Raw genomic sequence first — 22,523 nt, 5'->3', positions numbered from 1 at the left:
TTTTTTGCCATGACGTTGTCAATTTGTCTTCGATTTATGAATTAGGATATCCTTTCAGTATCTCCAGCCTCTCTTAAAAGGTATGTATACTTTACATGCTAAAGCTTTGTACCAATGTTAATGTGTTTCATTTTAATGATACTATTTTGCAGACGATTGGAAGCTAATAAGATAAGTTCTTTAGAGTATGGTGATCTTGATGGATTTGCATCCTTAAGGAATTTGTAAGTGTTTCAAATCCAATGTTATTTGTCATAAAACTTCTTATGTACTGTCTCGTTTTTATCGGTTTTCACTTTTAAAGAGAAAAGTGTCTTCGATAGATTAGTTTTTTTTTTCTTTCAGGATAACAGTTTTATGTGCTTTTTTCTTAGCAAATCCGGTATTTCATTTAAGTGTAAGAAAAAAAAGATATAGGTAGTAATGAAGTTTCCATTAGATATGATACTGTTTAATAAGGTTATTTAAATTGTAGAGATCTAAGGTATATGTAAACCCATTGTATGTCATAATATAGATGCAAATAAATAAGAGGAAAACAACGGAACAGCAAAAACACTGAACTGCTACAAATACAAACACCCACATACATAGAAACGGACTATTTGATAACAACTGCCATATTCCTGATTTGGAACAGGCCATTTTAAGAAAAAATGGTGGGTTGAACCTGGTTTTATGGCTAGCCAAACCTCCCGCTTATAAGGCAATGTTAAAAATACCGCTAAAATGACAACCTTACGTGACAGGAATACATTACAACTAAACGCAAGAACACTCAGGACAGACACATACATAAATAAATATATATATACATTACAACATGTAAACCACAGAATGAAAGAGATAGAATGAAATTAAACATCAAGAATAAATAAAGAAACAAGTTTGATCGAAAATCATCTGCATGAAAAAAAATTTCTTATCTCAATCTTCTTGTCGTGATCAAGCCATGATTTTAAGTCAAAATATCCAATATACAAAAGAAACGAAACGATTCTATTTTACACGACATTAAATTTTACAGAGATATAGGTAAAAATGAAGTGAATTTCATAGAAGAAGGTGCCTTTTCAGAATTGATGTCTCTAGAGGAGCTGTAAGTACCTGAAATATCTAATACTTAATCAAAGTCATAGCAAAAGAATAATTTGTTTTTTTTTTAATATTTACATTTCCTAATAAAGAGTACAGGGATACATATGAATTTCTGTGATAAGTTTATATCTTGAATAATTGTATGACAAAAGAGAAGCGAAATATACCAAAGTCACATTCAAACTCATTAGTCGAAAACAAACTGAATGGTTTTAAACTAGTCATTTTTGGGGCCCTTTATAGCTTGCTGTTCGGTGTGAGCCAAGGCTCCGTGTTGAAGGCCGTATTTTGACCTATAATGGTTGACTTTTACAAATTGTGACTAGGATGGAGAGTTGTCTCATTGGCACTCATACCACATCTTCTTATATCTATTGACAACGCCATGGCAAAATAGGGAGAGAAAAAAAACAAAAAACAAACAACATTATACAATACACAACATAGAAAGACTGAGCAATACGAACCCCACCAAAAATCTGGTTGATCTCACGTGCTCCAGAAGGGTAAAGGGTACGCAGATGTTTTATATCAATCTAAGTCAAGAAATTCAAGTTTGTCTTTATCACCTCGCTATCTACATTTGAACCGTTGACTTATCCTCTACAGTTACTATGAGCATTTCCCGTCATCATATTTACTGCACTAGATGATCATAGGACAACACATGTTTCTACAGGGGCGCGAGGTCAAAATATCTGGAAAACCAAAATCAAAGACAAAGTTGCAAAATGATAATTTTATCCACAACTACAGAATATCAAGGCAAAATCGTACACGAAAGTACAGATTAGCTTAAGTGAGATTCATTTCAATATTTCGGCTGATTTTTAACAGGAAATGTAATAAAACATATCCGTATTTTCATGACAGTACAGAAACACTGAAACGGTGGTCTAATGATACCCTCAAGGACTAGCAGTCAAAAATCATAAGTATCAACTGGTTCTATGTTAATGTGCTAATTGGGTATGCCAAATTATTCAATGTAGTTTAAGGTGCAAAATAAAGTAATATTTTCATTTAATCAAGATAACCTCTAATGATTCTTCCGCTTTCCGTTTCTATTCTTATGAAGTTGCCCTTAGATATGAGACTGTTTAATAAGGTTATTTAATTTGTATAGATCTAAATGGTAACAATATCTCCTCTATAGAAAATAACGCACTGTATATTTATAACTGCACATGCTTATTTACCAAACATAACTTCAAGGGAATTATGAAACCGTTAAAATAACATCAGTAATCAGTATAACAATAATAATAGGGATAAATGGCCCCACGTATCCAAAGCCAAACAACTATGACACCTAAATTGAATAATTTTGTCAATATAACGGAACTATAAACAACTGTCATACAAGTGGGAGGTTAAGCCCACTATTTTCTTCGGAAAACGTCTGTACCAATTCAGGAATATGATAATTGTTTTTCATTTGTTCCGTTGATTGATAGCGTTTGATTTTGTCGGTTTTTATGGACTTCCCCTTTTTGAATTTCCCTTGGAGTTCGGTATTTTTGTTATATAAATTGCAACTTAATCGGACAATACTTTCATTTTTTATGATTCACTAAGCTTTGTTATACTATACAGAGTTATCCTGACCAGTTTTATAACTATACTGAGTGCCTGTAGAAACGGAACACGTCATATCCCAAGCCCCTTTGACCCTTGTTTGAGTTCAAATCCAAATACTTTACTTCAATGCGTTCATCAAACATTTAAAACTACACGTTACTTAAACATTTTGGTCTCATATCGAATTCGTTTAGTTCATAAACCTGCGCTTAGTCCCATAGGTATCTAAATCAAAATTCAGAAATGTTCATCTAAATGTGATAGCACTGGACCGTATGCAAAGGAAAACTGTTAATCTTCATTATATCGTTTTATAAGATTTGTTTTAAGGGGTCATCATGGTGGGAAATTACCTTCCAAAGTTTAGAGTTTTCATGTAAAGGATCCTGATGTTTACGATGTCTATTATAATGTTATTATTTCTTATTCATATGTACATCATTAATAGACCATTGTTTCGATCTACAATGCACTTTTGTATACCCTACCACCTTAATGACAGGTATTGTGACATCTATTAATTTGCTAATCAAATACTTCCATTTTTGATGAATTACTAAGCATTGTTATACTATAAATAATCATCTTGATCTGTTTTAAAATTACATTAAGTGACATTAGATACGTAACAAGTCATATTCCAATCCTCTTTTGGTCTCTCTTTGAATTCAAATACTACAACTTTATCATGTTCATGTTAATGCATTCATCAAACATTTGGCTACCGTGTTATTTGAACAGTTTGGCTAAGTATCAGCCGCAAACTTGCGATAAGTCCCATAGGGGTCATAATTAAAACTCGTGATTGTTCATTCAAATGTGTTCACACTAGATCAAATTGAAAATTGTTAATCGTCCTGACGTTGTGATAAACTTTACTATAAGGGTTCATTATGATGTGAATTTGCCATTCAAAGTGAAGATTTTAACATGTAAAGGATCATGGCGTTTTAGATGTTTATTCTAGTTATATTTTCGTATCGACATGTGCACCATTATGTCGTCAGAGTTTCTGTCTACAATGCAGACCACAACACCATACAAAATTATTATTGGTGCATATCTGTCATGTTGGTGTTTTTTTCGTAAATTGAATTGTGATAAATAATGCCGTTAGTTTTCTCGTTTAAATTGATTCAAATTTTTCATGTCGGGGCCTTTAATAGATGACTATACGGTTATCTGTTGGATAGTTGTCTCAAGTCTCAATGGCAGTCATACCACAGTTCTTCAGTTTGAATTTGAACTAACTCAGTTACTGCGAGTATTTTAAGATCGGCACTTGTTGTCGATTGACTTTCTGATTTTTTTGTTTATTTGCTTTTTTGTGTTTTGTGCCGATCTCATCATCAATCCGTTTCTAACTGTTTTGACATAAAGAGATGTGGTATGAATGCCAATGAGACAACTAACCACCAAAGTTCAAATGAAGTGGATGTTAGTAATTATAGGCAACCGTACGGCCTTCAACAATGAGAAAAACTCATACCGTATAGTCGGCTATAAAAGGCCCTGACATGAAAAATATGAAACAATTCAATTGAGAAAATAAATGGCCTTATTTATAACAAAATAATTTCCGAAAAACAAATATTCTAGGGTAGACCTGTCAGAATCAGTTCTAAGGTAGAACTGTCAACAACTGATCTTGGATAGAATTGTCTTAAACCGTTCTAGGGTAGAACTGTCTTAATCCGTTCTAGGGTAAACTGTCAGAATCTGATCCTGGTAAGAACTGACTAAAATTGATCTAGGGTAAAACCCCAAAGGTGTCAGGAGAACAGTTCACATGACAAGTGCCTTACAAATTTTAAGGCCGGTTAAAAATGATTCCAACTGTTTGTACAAAACAAAGAGACGACCTATTCTTCAAATTAGTAATCATAGTAAAATCTTTTAAAGATAGTCATTTGTTAATTTATTTTCCCGTATATTTTTGAATACCAAAACAGACATTTTGTTTAAATATGTTGATATTGAAAGTTCAGGTAACAATTAATTAGCCGACCGGAATGCTTGCAAACTTGTGGAAAATAAGTACAGTTCGGGACATTGTATCATGTTCATGGCTACCTGGAATAGTTGGAAATAAGTACAGTTCGGGACATTGTATCATGTTCATGCAAACATGTGGAAATAAGTACAGTTCGGGACTTTTTATCATGTGCATGCAAACATGTGGAAATAAGTACAGTTCGGGACGTTGTAACATGTTCATGCAAACATGTGGAAATAAGAACAGTTCGGGACATTGTACATGTATCATGTTCATGCAAACTTGCGGAAATAAGTACAGTTCGGGACATTGCATCATGTTCATGCAAACATGTGGAAATAAGTACAGTTCGGGACATTGTATCATGTTCATGCAAACTTGTGGAAATAAGTACAGTTCGGGACATTGTATCATATTCATGCAAACTTGTGGAAATAAGTACAGTTCGGGACATTATATCATGTTCATGGCTACTTGGAATGCTCTAAAGAAAAAACGCTGCATTTGTATGCACCTGTCCTAAGTCAGGAGCCTGTTGTTCAGTGGTTGTCGTTTGTTGGTGTGGTTCATAGGTGTTTCTCGTTTCTCGTTTTTTGTATAGATTAGACCGTAGGTTTTCCTCTTTGTATTGTTTTACACTAGTCATTTTGGGGCCCTTTATAGCTTGCTGTTCGGTGTGGGCCAATGCTCCGTGTTGAAGGCCGTACTTTGACCTACAATTGTTAACTTTCTATACATTGTGACTTGGATGGAGAGTTGTCTCATTGGCACTCATACCACATCTTCTTATATATTATGACAAAAGCGTTAAATTTGTATGAACATGATCATTTCCATTTTTATAATAATGCAACAAAACTTCTAATGCAATTACTTATCAGAACTTCCCATTCTAACTGTTTCTTATATTAGTCTTGCTCATACAAATTATGCTATTATTTCAGACAATATGAAATTATTTTATAATAATTTGACAGCTCAATTGCATAAGTATAATCTTTACACCTTCATCAATGTTTTTTTTTTCTTTTTTCAGGGACCTGTCGTCGAACAACATAACTTCTATATGCAACAAAACGTTTACCGGACTAACCAATGTAAACGAAATGTAAGCGTGATATACTATACTGTATATTCCTTTATTTTCATTGACACCAGTATTCCAAGATTAAGTGGCGCGGGGGGATTCGATGTTACAAGATTATTTTTTTTTGACACTAAAATTCGTTGTTCACTTATACACGAGAAGTCCACGAAAATTACTACTCGACTAATATAATGCGTCCACAGTATTATTAGATTGAATATGTTCCGTATAAAAATCTGTATTCACCACGGATGTTCATTGTTTCCTTACATTTAGTTATTTTTTTTTTAACATGATCAAATTAAACCTCGTTTTGGAATATGCTTTGAATTAATTACCCGATATGGTGTTGATAATGCTACGGACAAACGTATCATGCATTGTATTTATCACGTGACTCACCATGTTTAGCTACCTAAGATGACGTATTTAAAGGTAATTCTTCATATCATACTACTGATAAAGGTTTTACATATGGTTTAGACTATGACAGTTTGTTTTCTTTCACTATACATGCTATACTCTGCAGCTGAACGTTCGATTATTTTACATTATATCATCTTGTTTTTTTTAATAATTTAGATTTTTTTTTAATTTATTTATAGTATTTAGGTGCAGAAATGAAAAACTACAGTTTATATCAGAAAACTTCATCAATATTAAAGTCAAAGTGTTAGTCGGAAAATATCTATAGAACTTTAAAAAAAAAGTTGAACATTAAGATTACATCATATTTTTATGCAGCATTACTTCAAACTCTCATTCCGGAAATTCTAAAGATTACATAATCTAGTACAAAATAACTACCGCGTCCATTTATTTTTATCCTTCCTCCCACTGTTTACTGATGAGGCTTGTAGAAAATACGAACGAATACGATGATATATCGTACAGAATCATTATAGAAGAAAGAATATGTTCAGTTAAACTATGCACAAAACAAATTAAACACAAAACTTTATAAAACTTTAGTAAAGTTTGTCCGATTAAATCTTTATCGCCTATCTTTTCCCATTGATCTTTCCTTGGTCTACTAACTTATCATTGTCCACTCAAAACCTTAAAGCTCGCTGCCTTATTACCTCATCCTTTTTTTCCTTTAAAAATAATTGAAAATAAAAAACTGTAAAGTTTATTTTTGCACATTGAAATCAAAATTATAAAGAAAACAGCTACTTTAATAAACACGCGCGTGCACATCATTTTAAACGAATAAACGGAAGACTCAAAACAAATTAACCTAAATAGACATCTGGAGGTAACAGTACGGTCTAAGCCATGACCGAATGACCACAGACACAAATGTCACGAAATTCTTTATGAAAAAAAAAAAACGATAACTGAATCAAATTTTAAACAGTCTCTTAAACAAATAATTCGGTTAGACTAGTTGGTGTGCAACTCAAAGAAAGAACTTGACTGTGCGAACGAATACACTTTTCTTTAAAATGTAAACCATTTTTTTAAATGGTTTGTATATCTGATAAAGTAATAACAGGCACCTTTTCACTGAAAACAAAATTTTAACTATTCATATTTTAACTATCGTATATTTTTGCACATTGACAGAAAACTGGTGAGCAACCCTTTTTAAACGAATAAGCGAAATACCAAAGCATAATTTAACAAAAAAAGATGACATCTAGAGGTAATTCTACGGTCTTAAGCAATGTCCAAGTGACCGCAGACATTCATTTATGTATACAAATTCTTATAAAAGGAAAAACTATGTAAGCGACAACTGAATCACACCATAAACAACCCCTTAAACATATAGCGAGGTTAGACTGATTGTGAGAACTCAGAATGAGCATGCACTTGACATTTTTCAAAATGTATGTCATCTTCGAAACAAATAATTACAGATATTATAAATCTATAACAGGAACCCTTTCACTGGATACTAATAGTTATCTTGATGTAATCAGGGGTGTACAGAATTTTACACCGTTGTTGAAAAATCATATACCCTGAGGCGCAGCCGAATGGGTGTATGAATTTTCAACAACGGTGTAAAATTCCGTACACCTCTTATTTCACCAAGATAACGAATTTATTTCTTGCGAACAATTCCTTTACTCATTTTTAAACCAGGATGTAAAATTGAAAAATGGTAATGAAAATTTTGCAGTGTAACATTTTTTTCAACGTCGATGTTGCTTCGAATTGTTAAATATTTTTTTTCTTTTTTGGGGGAAATTCAGAAAATTTGTGTGTTCTTTTGAATTTTCGGGAAAAATTTTTTTTATAAATATTTTTTTTTTTATTCTTTTCAATTTTTTTCCTCAAATCTAATTAATTTTTTTTTTTTAATTTTTTTTGCAATTTATTATTTTTTTCTTAATTTTGGCAAAATTTTATTTTTTTAAAATTTTTTGGCAAAAAATTTATTTATCCCGGGGTGAACAAGGGTGGGGTGTTATTTGCACCGGGGTAATTAACCAATCAGATAGCAGTATTTTTGCTGCATAAGAAATAAACAGATTTAACCATCGTTCCTGGTTTTTTAATTTCTATTCTACATTTACCAATTCATTACAGTTAACAACAAAATGTATACGCTTACAATTTTTTAACAATTTTCATATTGACGAAATAATCTAGTTTCTTGTAATCGAATGAACCGCTCATTACTTAGGCATTTCTCTTGGTCCATATTTTTCGTCAATCTATTAAATCAATATCTGGTTTGAAAGGTTAAATCTTATGTAATTCAAAACGAGATCTTCTACTCGTCTTTTGATTTTTTTAATTGTTATTTATCAGGCCAAACAAGTCGATTCAAACACGCATGGACGTGAAAGGTGTGCACGATTTACTCATTTGGCGTATTTCTACGATATAATTTCTCAAGAAACTTATAACTATCGCCTATCTTCTAGTGTAAATAGAATTTATGAGGATGCAGTTTTAAGATCAACAATCATTTGCACCTGTTATAACTTTGTAAATTTTAGACTTCACATTAAAAGAAAATACGATTGTTAAAATGTATTCATAACCGAGTCCATGTGAACATATATCTTATGGTGTCCTCTGGCTATCCCAACATTTTGAAATTTCCTAATCTATCTTTTTTCTAACAAGGAAAGAAAATTGTTCTTATTGCAAAATATGTTGTTTAAGTCATTAGTGTCTAATTGAATATCAGGTAAGCTTACATATTTAAAGTTAAGAGAATGCGTTCAAATTTCTTTAATGGATAATACATTTAAAACTTTTTATTAAATAATAAATAATATTTACTCTTTTTGGGAAAACAAATTTTCAAGATGTTACAATTTTAGCGTTCATAAAACAATTGCATTATTCAAAAGGACGAGAGAATTAAATTATCTAATCGTAACTAAACTAAAATACCAGCTTCAGCATTACATAAAAACCATTCTCAACTATCAGTACGTTATTATTTATTTCTAAAAGGATTTCATAATTAATAAAGAGCTGCGCCATGAGCGCATGATACGCCCGTCGCTTAAACAAGAATAAAGTTCCATCACTCCTCAATGTCATATCAGAAATTTATAAAACACTAAAGGGAGGTTATCTTAATAGATAACAACCAGTCACCAAAGTTGATCAAAGTTTCATGAAAACTGCTCAAAGAACTTTTGAGTTATTGTCCGAAAATTGGAAAATCCCCGTTTTTTAATAAATAAAACCCCATAACTCAGAAACGTAAAATCTAAAATTTATAAAAATCGAAAGGGGGCTCACATTAATAGATATTAACAATTCATCAAAGTTTCATGAAAACTGCGCAAAGCATTTTTGAGTTATTGTCCGAAAACTGGATAATCCCCCCTTTTTAATGAATAAAACCCCATAACTCGGAAACGTAAAATCTAAAATTTATAATAATCGAAAGGGCGCTCACATCAATAGATATAAACAATTCATCAAAGTTTCATGAAAACTGCTCAAAGCATTTTTGAGTTATTGTCTAAAAACTGGAAAATCCCCCTTTTTTAATAAATAAAACCCCATAACTCGGAAACGTAAAATCTAAAATTTAAAAAAATCGAAAAGGAGCTCACGTCAATAGATATAAACAATTCACCAAAGTTTCATGCAAATTGGTTAAAGCGTTTTTGAGTTATTGTCCGACATGTTGACAACGGTCGGACGGACGGACGGACGGACAACGGGCGTATAAAAATGATTAACTATAATAACAAAATCATAAATATTTTGAAAATAATTGTTGCAGTAATAAATATAACTATTTGATCAATCTAAGCCAAGTAATTTGAGCATAATTAACATAGAATTATCTGTGACAATTTAGTGCTGTGTTCAATCAGAGGTTAGTGCCTCTGGAACATTATTTGTATGTTTCAATGACAATTGAATACTGTGTAAATGTTCCTCTCCTGTCGTTTGACATTATTTAATCATATCTTTTTAAATGTTTTCATCTCTAATAATTACTATTAATCATGTATAACATTGTACTATTCGATTTTTTTGTTTGTTCATAAAGCATAAACCACAAGTTTTACCTGGATTATTATATATAATCTTGGTTAATTAGTAAGTGTTGTTACAAATTAATATAACATTATCCCTTTTTTACGCAATGATTATAAGAACCCCAACATGAATTTCTTAAATTGTAACAAATTAAAAATGTTAGAATCGACAGAATAAACCATATCATTTATGAGAAAATATTCAACTTTCTCAATTTGACTTACATTTTAAGAGAAAAAGTATTCGTTCTCACTTTCAAATACTCTGTAGAGTATTCATAAACTTGTTTTACATCGTTTAAGATCTAAGGGGGCTGTTCGATTTCCCAATTCCAGTCAGTCGTCGCTTGTTCTTCCTGTCTATTTTCCAGTAAAATTTAGGTATATGTTTGTTGAATTAATTAATAACTTGTTCTATCAATTATATCGTAAATGGTTACAGCTGTACAGTTGATTCGTATAAAAGAAAGAAGATAGTGTACGATTGCCAGTGAGACAACTCTCCACCACAATGAAATAACTATAGTTCATCGTACGGCTTTCAACAATGATCGAAACCCATACCGCATAGTTTTGCATAGTAGATGTTTTCTTTATCATTTCCTTTTTCATTGTGAGAAATAAATTCGATAACTAAACTTTTTCAGATTGTCTTAAGAGAAATGGTGGTACTGTAATATATTAGAAGAACAAGAAGATAAATTTAGCTAGTTTTTTTAATAATTCAAATTCTCACCACTTTGATTCTGTTAAAAACAAACTGTTGTCTAAAAAATTATGAAAGTAAAAGCCCCTCTGAGGGTTAATGAAGATAGAACTGAGTAAGAAAGAGAGAAGAAACGATATGGAAATAAATCAAGGAAACAAAACAAGATATATTATGTTAATATTAAGTATTATTAATAGCCATTACTTTTTAAAGTTTTAAAGTTACATTTGTCACAAAAATATTTTCATATTTCGTTTTGTAGTATTTACTAATAGACGAAATTATATACGTATTTTGTTAATTTTTAGCCGACTTCAAGAAAGTTCAATTAGGTCTATATGCAGTGGAACTTTTGCTGAGCTAACAAATTTAAAAGAGATGTAAGTATAGTGTATAAGCATCAATTTAGTGAGCGTCTAGTAATATAAAATTGCTGATGTATACTGCACTAACCGTTACGTATGGTACTTTTTTTGTCCATGAAGGTTTATTCAGATAAACATTGACTTCAATGATTATTCAGGTCGACTGGGCTTATTCAGGTGATCGTTGTCTTGGTGACATAGCCAGGTCGATTTCAATTATTCAAAGATTTGTTGCCTTATTAGCATATTCAGGTCGACTTGGCTTACTTAGTCTTCGTTAACTTATTTCACATTGTCTTTCAAATTTTCAATGGACAACAGGTGTTTGATGGATTTATTACTAAATTATTATGAGAACGACGTTGCTATAAAGTCATTGCAAGGATAAACTTGTCTGAACGGCGCTATAAGGGCACACTTGTCTAGAATTAGTAAAGGCGGTATGGTTACGACTAGAATATTTGAAAGTTATTCTATTAGAATGAAAGTGTTGCTCACAAACGTTTTATTTATTTGGCATCGAGCATACCTTATTAGCCATAATTTATTCATTAGTAATTATAAAAGGTAAAAAAAAATACCGGCTTCTTATGATCGCTACACTTACAGCACTTTTCAGTCAATGTTAGAGAAATACTATTTTCTTAATGAATACACATCTAAATACGTGGTGGTTATATTAAAAGTTTAACAGCTAATTCATTGCAAATATTAACTTAATATCAATTCTCTCTACAAATGTAAAGTTCGGCTTGAGAAAATATATAAAGTATTACCTTCTCAAATGTATGCAGAAGTACAAAAATACTGTTACTATCCAACGTTATTGGTACAATTATAAGAAAATGTTGGGGTTTGCAGAATTATTGTGTTACATTCCCATCATAGATAATGATAGGAAATTACATGTCATGGCTTTTTCAAAGAAAAGGAGTGGCAGTTAATTTCAACGTATATATGAATCAAAAACTTAGATAATCTTTCCCTACTTATTGCACTTTGTATGATAAAAAGAAACAGCTAACTATTTACAGAAACAGCCATACGATGACCTATAGCTGATAATTTCTACATGTATGTCATTTGGTTTCTGTTTGAGAGTTGTCTCATTGGCAATTATACCATATCTTCTTATTTTTATATTGTTCTTTCTAATTAAGTATGACCATGTGATCAGTTCGGAAAAGAAATTATCCGGCACATTTTTTTAACTATTCATTCTAAGAAAACCCATGGTACGAGATGTTGTGTTGACCATACAAAATTTGACAAATATGCCCAAGTAAATTACTTATCATCAAAAAATGAAAACAGCACTTTATAAATTGTATGCGTCCGAAGCGCTTTTTTTAATTGACCTACATCAGAAAGCTCAAAAGCAAATATTTGAAAGCGAAGGATGTATAAGTAAAAAGACACAAGAGGAGCTTAATGACAATTAATTACGGACTTTAAAACAATGTCAAATCCATCTAAAGTTTTGCCTCGGAAAGTTGGCACCTTAGTTTCTTAAAATGTTTTTGATCCATAAAGGAAGATTCAAGAAAGTTATGTTATAGGTCATGTCAATACCAAAGCACTAATTGCTTAGCTGGTAATACATCAGGGACTAATAGTCCACTAGCAGCGGTATAGACCCAGTGCTATTACGAATGTAAATAACAGTTTGTTTTATGCGTCCGTAGAACTATCCTTGGTTTACCTTGTTGTCAAGTTAAATGCTGCCAATCTTATCTTTACAAAATGCTGTAGAGATTTGGAAGATAACGAGAACACCATTGAATGCTGTGAGGTACAAAGATTTATCACATGGATACAACAGAATCCGTCAATAAAAGTTTATGGTAAATGTAGACATCAATCTCAGTCAACAGTAATCCAAACATTTACTGTAACCGAGTGTCCTCCTCCAGGTAAGTAATTCTGTAAACTAAAACATGGCAGTATATTTTCCTCCTTGCACGTACTATGTTGGTTGAATTCGGTAAAGTTAATAAGTGATTAGAACATATTTTCAAGATGATGAAAGACTCCTATTTTTCTTTTAATCACGAACAAGTTACTTTTCATCTGTGCTCGATTCACCCTCTGAATATTGACGATTCACCTGCACGGATGATTTGCAAATGAAGATTTTAAATTGCTCATGTTTCTGACATAAGACAAACAAAATAGTTCTCTGTAGCAAGGTTAACAATTGGTAAATGTAGTGGTTGTGTTGATGCCCTTTTGGCCTTGATGCTTCTAAATGGTTAAGTATGCGAATCCCGTGGTCCCAAAATTGTGGTCAAGAGAGTACAACAGTCCTTGTATACTAGATTAACCTCCAACATTGTTTGTTTGTTTCTTCTAGAAATTTGATAACAAGTTCTAGTAATAATAGTAATTTAATAACTATTACTTAAATGAACAATTGCCGGTTGAGGGTACTGGATGAAGAGTATCCTAGAAAAATGCATCTTGCACATTTTTAAAAATCGATATCATAAAATTGAGAATGGAAATGGGGAATGTGTCAAAGCGACAACAACCCGACCATAGAGCAAACAACAGCCGAAGGCCACCAATGGGTCTTCAATGGAGCAAGAAACTCCCGCACCAGGAGGCGTCCTTCAGCTGGCCCCTAAACAGATATTATTTATAGTACATCCTTGAGTCGAATGTTGACTTTTAGATCCCTTAGTTACCCGCTCAAATGGAACATTTTGTTGTAAAATAATTATTTTATTTAGTATGTAATTGTACTTACGTTAAGGGTACAACTCCCTAGACAAAATTGACCTTGGATGAATTTGGTTGTCCTTTTTTTACATAACTTTATTTATTCATTTCATATTTTTGAAGATCGGAGATTAGTTGCCGAAATGTTTCTTGTATTTTGTCAGAGATCTTACTTGATAAAATGACTGATCAGGGCTATTTAGGCAAACTAGAAACAAATAAATATAATGGCACTTGACCAGTCTTATTTGAGAAAATACCTGTAGAGCTTATATCATATGTTTATATTATTCGTGTCAATGTATTGTATAGTTTATGGTTGTTGGACTTATTTTGGACCATGGGGAGTTTGTTCTAAAACATGTGGTGGAGGACAACAGTCCAGAACTAGAACATGCACTAATCCTCCTCCAGCTCATGGTGGTGACGAATGTCAGGGAAGTTATCAGCAGATTAGATCTTGTCAGGAACAACACTGTCCAGGTATGAATTAATATAAGCAGCTGAAGTGTAAATCCAATGTACTGATGTTACGTGTTATATATAATATTTTCATGTAATGGAACGCCTAATCGATGATTCAGCTAGATTTTCAAAGATTCGGGTCAACGTTCAATTTAATGAAAAATTATTCGATACATTTTTTTACAAGTTAAGTAAAAATGTTAAATTCCTTCAGAACGTTTATCATGTTTAGAGAGGAAGGTGGAAAATGTCCTGTAATTGGTTCTAATTCACTGCGAACAAATCCATGCAAAATAATTTGCTTGTAAAATCACTGGGATTTGTTTTAGTTTTGTTTTGTTTTTATTGTTTTGTTTTGTTTTGTTTTGTTTTGTTTTGTTTTGTTTTTTGTTTTGTTTTTTACCTTTTTGGGGAGGGGGGAAGGGGAGGGCTTTGAGGGTATAGTTAGAGGTAGAAAAATGTATACAACAGGTACAAGACAAAATTTTGTAGGCTATTTACTATTATTATGATAATGGTTTTGTTCATGATGTACAGCCATTCCGTGCAATTTTCTTTACATAAATGAGTTGAGATATATTTCCATGTACCTTAGTGTCATCCAATGTTAATTGAAATAGACATCGTTTTACATTTGTCATTTCGGAGCCTTTTATAGCTGACTATACGGTATGGGCTTTGCTCATTGTTGAAGGCCGTACGGTGACATATAGTTGGTAATTTCTGTGACATTTGGTCTCTTGTGGAGAGTTGTCTCATTGGCAATCATACCACATCTTCTTATTTTTATATAGTGTATACTCCAATATAGTAGCAACCCAACAGTATTTGGCACAAAAATTATCTCAAGATAACAATACTGTCTTAATCAATTGACATTGTCTTTCCCATATGACAAGCTAAATTACCCGATTTTAGATTAATCATTCATTACGTAGGCGCAATAAGACCAATTCTAGATAAGTACTTGTAGTTCATCAAATTTATAAGATAGTAAAAAAGTACATCAACAAAAAATTTAAAAATCGAACATTGAAACAAATAAATTCTAGTACTAGACAACCGCTACTTATGTACCTTACTTTACACAGATACAACCAAATAGTTGACTGGATTAAAGTATTTTTTAGATTTTTCTTTGTGTTAAGATTTTAGCTTAGGCAATATGAACTCTTTTTATAACAGACGGACTTTTAGTTATAATTATGAATAAAAGGAAAGTAAGGGAATAAGTCAATGGGACGGCAAATTAATGACTCGAACAACCAAATACCATCTACGTTAATGAGACGTCAAAGTAACGACTCGAACAACCAAATACCATCTAGTGAGTACGTTAATGAGACGACAAATTAACGACTCGAACAACTAAATACCATCTACGTTATTGAGACGTCAAAGTAACGACTCGAACAACCAAATATCATCTACGTTAATGAGACGGCAAAGTAACGACTCGAACAACCAAATACCATCTACGTTATTGAGACGTCAAAGTAACGACTCGAACAACCAAATATCATCTACGTTAATGAGACGGCAAAGTAACGACTCGAACAACTAAATACCATCTACGTCAATGAGACGGCAAATTAACGACTCGAACAACCAAATTCCATCTACGTTAATGAGATGGCAAAGTAACGACTCGAACAACCAAATACCATCTACGTTATTTAGACTGGTTCCCTGTCCTTTATCTGTTTGACTCTGACGAGATTTTCGTTAACAAAGCCAAAAGTTAGAAAAAGTCAAATCCGAGACCATAGAAAACCTTTTTATGTCCAGTAAAAAGCTCTATTAGAATTTCTACACATAAAAACTGTCATATGTTGCCGTCAATCCTCATCTCCTGATGTATATACAGTATTATTTAATAAGTTTGATGTGTCTTTGATGAATCTACATTAATTTCATCATGGGATTGTAATTACAGGTACCCCAGAATATGGGTAAGTTACTATTGAAATTCGGTGGACATAATGTGGTTCTCGGTTTAAACAAAGAGTTAAACTTAAGGATACGCCCGATAAAGGCTGCGCCCTCTAGCGTTCTATAGATCTTCGCATGATTAGGTTTTATAACATATTTGGCTTTAAAATGTTTGGGATTGAGCGTTCCTGATGAAGTAAATTCAGAAAAGCGCTCTAGACGCACGAAATTAAAAAAAGTGTTATTTTCATTAATTATATATTACTTAATTAGTAGTTAAAACATGTAAATTGTATGTGTAATATGATCAATGGCAATCGTGCTGTATCAACCATCCGTGATTATATCGATATCAGTCACGGTTGCAAAGGCTTTATCACACGCTTAATCTGTATGACGTCATGTCATCGACAAGAGTCACCGTTGCAGAGGCTTTATCAAATCTCTAATCTGTATGACATCACGTCACATAAAAAAATTCTACTTGAGATATATAATAAAGTGTATATGATATGGTTTTTTAAATATCACACACCGTATCCACCCTCAACCAATAAAATCCCTCGAGCAAAGCTCTTGGGATTATATTGGTGTCTCGGGTTGATACGGATGTGATATTGGAAAAGCCATATAATATTCTCTATTTATTGAACTCATTTTTCATCAATTGTCTACCATTTTCCTCTACTGACTCCTTTTGAGTAAAAGGTAAACCTCTGATAAGATTATCGATTTTAGACCAGACTTACTGTCCTCCGTACTACCATTCGGATCTCGGCTTGCTATGTCTTATATAGTAAGAATCGGAAAACATTGATACTGTTAGCCAAAGTCGATATCATGGGTGTTCATTTTACGCATTTATATAACCCGACTTCGAATTAGGTGTTACTGAGGTCTTTATATTGGTCGCCCAATTCATTTTTTAGTAGAAATGAATTAGTCTCAAAAAAGTCCCACACGGAGAGAGAAAAAACATGTAACGTCGTGACGGGGAGCGACTTCAAAATCGTTTTTCTGCATGGTTATTAAACTTTGTTTTTATACCAATGATAAAAACAGCAAAAAACGAATCTGGTGTATATATTTTCGTATCATAAAACGGAAATATCAAAACTAATAACGTATCATTTTTAAACACTGCTATAGACAGAAAAGTAAAAAAATGCATTTTTCGACGCATTGTACGTACATTATATACATGTATTGTATTTTTTTTTTACAAAATTTTATAGATTGTATCACTGGAAGTATAAATGCTACATGTATCACTTTTTTCTATTATTTACATCGGTTCAATGAGTTCTAAATGTCTAAATGCATGCAAAATATAATCAAATTCCGAAATACGTTTTTCTTCTGTGTATTGTTTTATTATCTGACGTTTGTTTTGTGTAGTTTTTTTTAGCTGACCTTTCCTTAAAGGCCAAGTGAGCTTTTCTCATCACTTGGCGTCCGTCGTCCCCCGTCGTCGTCGTCGTTAACTTTTAAAAAAATCTTCTCCTCTGAAACTACTGGCCCAAATTTAACCAAACTTGGCCACAGTCATCATTTGGGTAAAAATAGAACATAGGGATAAAATATAGATTTTGGCAAATATCTGACACCAAAGCATTTAGAGCAAATCTGCTATGTGTAAAATTGTTCATCAGGTCAAGATCTATCTGCCCTGACATTTTCAGACAAATTAGACAACCCGTTGTTGGGTTGCTGCCCCTGAATTGGTAATTTTAAGAAAATTTTGCAGTTTTTGGTTATTATCTTACATATTATTATAGATAGAGATAAACTGTAAACAGCAATAATGTACAGCAAAGTAAGATCTACAAATGAGTTAACATGACCAAAATGGTCAATTGACCCCGTAAGGAGTTATTGCCCTTTATAGTCATTTTTTAACAATTTTTTGTAAATTTTTGTAATCTTTTACAAAATCTTCTCCTCTGAAACTACTTAGACAAATTTAACCAAACTTGGCCACAACCATCATTAGGGTATCTTATTTAAAAAATGTGTCCGATGACCCCGCTTACCAACCAACATGGCCGACATGGCTAAAAATAGAACATAGGGGTAAAATGCAGATTTTGGCTTATATCTTTCACTTTAAAATCACAAAAATGATCAGCATGGCAAGATCTATTAAAAAGTCAAATTTTGCCGATATAGTTAGTAGACTGTCACTCTTCATAGGAGTGATTGCCCTTAAATGAGGATTTTTTTTACCCTCTTTTATGTTTTGAGCAAAAACAAAAGAAGATAGAGAGAAACTAAACAGATTAAAAGATCAGTAATACAAGATAAACAAAATAGAGATTTTTGCCAAGAAGTCTTTTCTCGTCTACAATGTTGGAGAGTGTCCTTTGTTTGATATGCACATAGACCAAGGTGAGCGACACAGGCTCTTTAGAGCCTCTAGTCTTTTTTTATCGTGATGCTGTTTTCCATTTCCTCTTTTAAATTTATTAAAGTATCAATTGCTGCTTGGTAACGGTAGGTTTTTCCAAATGGGTCGATCCGAATGAAGTGTGGTACATTCGCCTGCTAATTGTTGAAAAAATAGTGAAAGTTTTCATATTACAGACTAATCCCTTTAGGGATTTAGAGTCCAAAGCGATTTCACCGATTTGGATGCCAACCGAATTAAAACCCGTTAAACTGGATTTGGGAAAAGTAAACGACCGCACGTAGAAACGGCGCATTTAACACCTACACCACCATTCTTTAAACAGTAGACGCTGAAATTCAGGCAGATTTTTCCTTTCGGTATTTGTTAAAAATTGAAAATATCTTATCCTTAACGTTCGTTATAATTTTTTTTTTTTTTTTTGGTAAATACAGAAAATATAGTATCGCTTCGAAATCTGCTTTATTTTTTTTTTGTCTTTGACCAGAAGCGTTTTTCTCATTTGCACATGAAAACAAGATGGAAAAATCATAAAGAAATTCTGCTTCCAATAGTGCTTGTCAAAACCAGAACATTGATTTGGTTAAAATATGACGTAAAATGTTTTGTTGTTCACAGTACTGACATAAGCGCTTATACAGTAAGCTGATCAATGAACCGTAATGTAAAGATTAAGTATCAAGTGACAACAACTTCACCATAATTGTCCACGAATTAACTATGCTTTGTCTACCTTCTTAAATATCAAACTTTATGCAAGTAGTTTAAGCCGTTGTTGCCGGCTAAGCATATCCAGTGTCTCACATTCTGAGATTTCTTCGCAGTCTGGACAAAGATATTTAGTGATCAACGTTAGTCTTAAACAAAAGACAATTATTTATCGCGAGTATATAAAAGTTGTGAATGTATTTTATTGAGACTATCAAAGATATGTATAGATTGGATAATACTTAGCCATGTTCATAAAACATGACCAAGTATTGTCTGACCAATTTAGAACATATTCGCAGCTTCGAATGACAGTACAAAATAAGCCTCCCGTTGTAATAATCAATCCTTAATATGAACTCACTTAAGTGTTAACATGGTAGATGGAATGAAATAGTAATGAGATAGTTTTGTTTAAAAAGGATAAATTATTAAAAAACGGAGATTTCTTCCGCTTCAGGTACAATTAATACTCATACATCTAAAATTCCTTCATTTTAAAAAGAACACAATGTTATATAAATCAGTTTTTCTAGAATTGCTTAAAACTCATCAATACATTTTAAAACTGACGATCGTTTCAACATCAGTAGCTTACTTTTTTGTAAGTATATTTTTCTTAAAAAGAACCCATTGATTTTAAGGTCTCGTATACAAATTAGATTAAATATCATTTTACCTAAACCTTTGCCCCCTTTTTTTTTGTTTTTGTTCTTAAATGTACAATTATTTAACGTTTACAACATTACAATCTCAACTTAGCATGCTTTTATAGTTCTATTCTCCTGTTTTCATTTAATATATTCAGACAAACAACAGTACTCGTGTTTTTTCCTTTGCTCTTTTTTTTATGGAAATTGCCTCAGGGGATTGTACACTTCGTTTCTGCAGTTTTTAAGAGTTCACTTTCGTAATTAATCTATTCATGTATAGCATTTTAAAGTGCATGGAAAGCCATGTACTATGAAAAATAGAAGGCAAAATACTGATTTTCCATTGGGCGAGAATGGGTGAGTATGTTCTGAGTCATCAACACGAATTATCTACATACACCCCCAAATGGACAATTACGTTAAAGTATAACTTAAGACAATCACTGATGACGTTGTTCTAACCTTAGTCAGGAACATTTAGCAGGGTTAAGTAAGAATTTAGGTCAGATCTTGACCCTTTTAATCGAGATCAATGGAAGAGGGTCAGAATGAGGTCCTTCACTTCTGTATTCTTTAATCATTTAGGTCGTTCTTTTTCTATTCGTTATAATTTTTGCCCATCATTCTCCATTTTCTATATTTTGCACCCATTATTCTCTATTCTCTTGATTTCAGCACCCCATTATTCTCTATTTTATAAACCCCATTCAGACTCTCATGGATTAACAACAGGTACATACATGTAGTAAATATAATTGTGTTCTTACAAATTCAAAAGTGTTCTCTCTCTTTTTAGAAACAAAGGAAAAGAAAAGTGGTACAATCGTCTTTTTAATTTCTTCAAACAAAGATGGTAGAAAGCGGCATTATCTCATTTCAATGGTAGAAAAAAAAGAGCATTGTGGGACATAATACATGTTTCCTTTGTGCTATTTATTGCGGGAATGTTCATTAAGTTGCCTTACATTAACACATATATTGTGGATCATATAGAAAAGCAAATATTGTTATATTTTTTTTTATTTAGGAGAGCATTCATGGTCTTTTTAATTTTGAAAAGCATTCTGATTGGGATTTTTTTTATTTAGGGGACGCATTATTGGCCTTTATTTGGGGAAAGCATTCAGGGCCTTTTATATTGTATGTATTTTCACAAAGTTTTTTTGTTTAAATTTCACACAAGCATTTGGGTATTACATGTATTTAGGAAAGCATTCGTGGTGATTGTCTATCATTTAAGAATGAAATTGTTATCTTTTGTCTAAAAGCATTCATGGTCTTAGTTCATTTAGGAAAACATGCATGGTCTTTTTATTTACGACAGCATTTATGGTCGTTTTCATTTACAAAAGAAATCATTGTCTTGGAGTATGTCACAAGTCATTTGTTATTTTATAATATATTTGAATCAAATACAAATGTATACAAAGTTTACGAAATTAAAAAAATGTTTCAGATCGTCATTTATTAACAACTGTTTTGATGCATAATTGTGAGACATTATTCTGTGTTTATAATTGTATATAGAGGGAAACTGTTGGATTATTGCAAATCACACATTTGTAGTATCTTAGTTAACTTTTTTTTGTTATTATTATTATTATTATTATTATTACTATTATTATTATTATAGTATTGGCATAAGAGCTCGTACTTTGGAATGATCGATCAAGTTTGTTTTGAAAATATATTGTGTACCTGAATTTAATGTCGGAATTTGAAAGTTTATCAATGTTATTATATCTCCTTTCTATAACTGTAACACGAAAACAGGTTTATCACGTTGCTGTTTCTAAAAATTGTGAAAGGGTTAAAAAAAAAACAAGGCTTTTTGAAATCATTATAATGATATTTTTGTAACCGTCTTTTTCACCCAGCATTAAAATATTTTGGCCTTCTTTATATGATTGATTTTGAATTTGTCAGACATACCTGCACATTTAAATGAATACTGGAAGCAAAATCCCTGAAATCCACATTTTATGACGGAATGAAAAATTGCTGCACTATTGTTCAGCCACTTTGATACACAAATTGTACTATGTTTCATTTTTTTTCGTTTTTTCACCACATGAGTACTAGTGAAACAAATGGGGTGAAAAAAGAGAACAAGTGTAAATCTACATAGAAAAATGTCACGTGATACGATTTTTTCCAATTCCACATTGAAACAACAGTATCTTGGAAACGTTTGCGATAACTTGGTTAGTCTTGAAAATGTAAGATTTTTTAACATATTTTCTTATGTGGTATATCTTGATTCTGTTTTTCTTTTGTCATCTTGAATTTGGAATATTTGTTCACTGTAGTCGCTTTATTTTTTTTATAA

General features: G+C 32.1%; 1 protein-coding gene across 6 annotated transcripts in view; it reads left to right on the top strand.

Moving 5' to 3' along the window:
* The first annotated feature begins 1,033 nt into the window (after nucleotides 1-1,033).
* LOC127708985 (coadhesin-like) overlaps nucleotides 1,034-22,523 on the top strand; it is a 152,936-nt gene continuing 131,446 nt past the window's right edge. Inside the window, exons 1-6 of one of the 6 annotated variants that reach the window (XM_052214237.1) lie at nucleotides 1,034-1,099; nucleotides 5,712-5,783; nucleotides 11,252-11,323; nucleotides 13,061-13,221; nucleotides 14,342-14,512; nucleotides 16,431-16,446. In XM_052214237.1, the coding sequence (XP_052070197.1) occupies nucleotides 1,083-1,099; nucleotides 5,712-5,783; nucleotides 11,252-11,323; nucleotides 13,061-13,221; nucleotides 14,342-14,512; nucleotides 16,431-16,446 (509 nt within the window). In that variant the 5' untranslated portion in view covers nucleotides 1,034-1,082. The remainder of the gene's footprint in view (nucleotides 1,100-5,711; nucleotides 5,784-11,251; nucleotides 11,324-13,060; nucleotides 13,222-14,341; nucleotides 14,513-16,430; nucleotides 16,447-22,523) is intronic. The other 5 variants (XM_052214240.1, XM_052214236.1, XM_052214235.1 and 2 more) reach the window with 5 other exon arrangements.

Source organism: Mytilus californianus, unplaced genomic scaffold (assembly GCF_021869535.1).
Source record: "Mytilus californianus isolate M0D057914Y unplaced genomic scaffold, xbMytCali1.0.p SCAF_7, whole genome shotgun sequence".
In the NCBI taxonomy this organism is placed as follows: Eukaryota; Metazoa; Mollusca; class Bivalvia; order Mytilida; family Mytilidae; genus Mytilus; species Mytilus californianus.
Note: the sequence above shows the minus strand (reverse complement) of the source record. Positions and strands in the feature narration are given on the sequence as shown.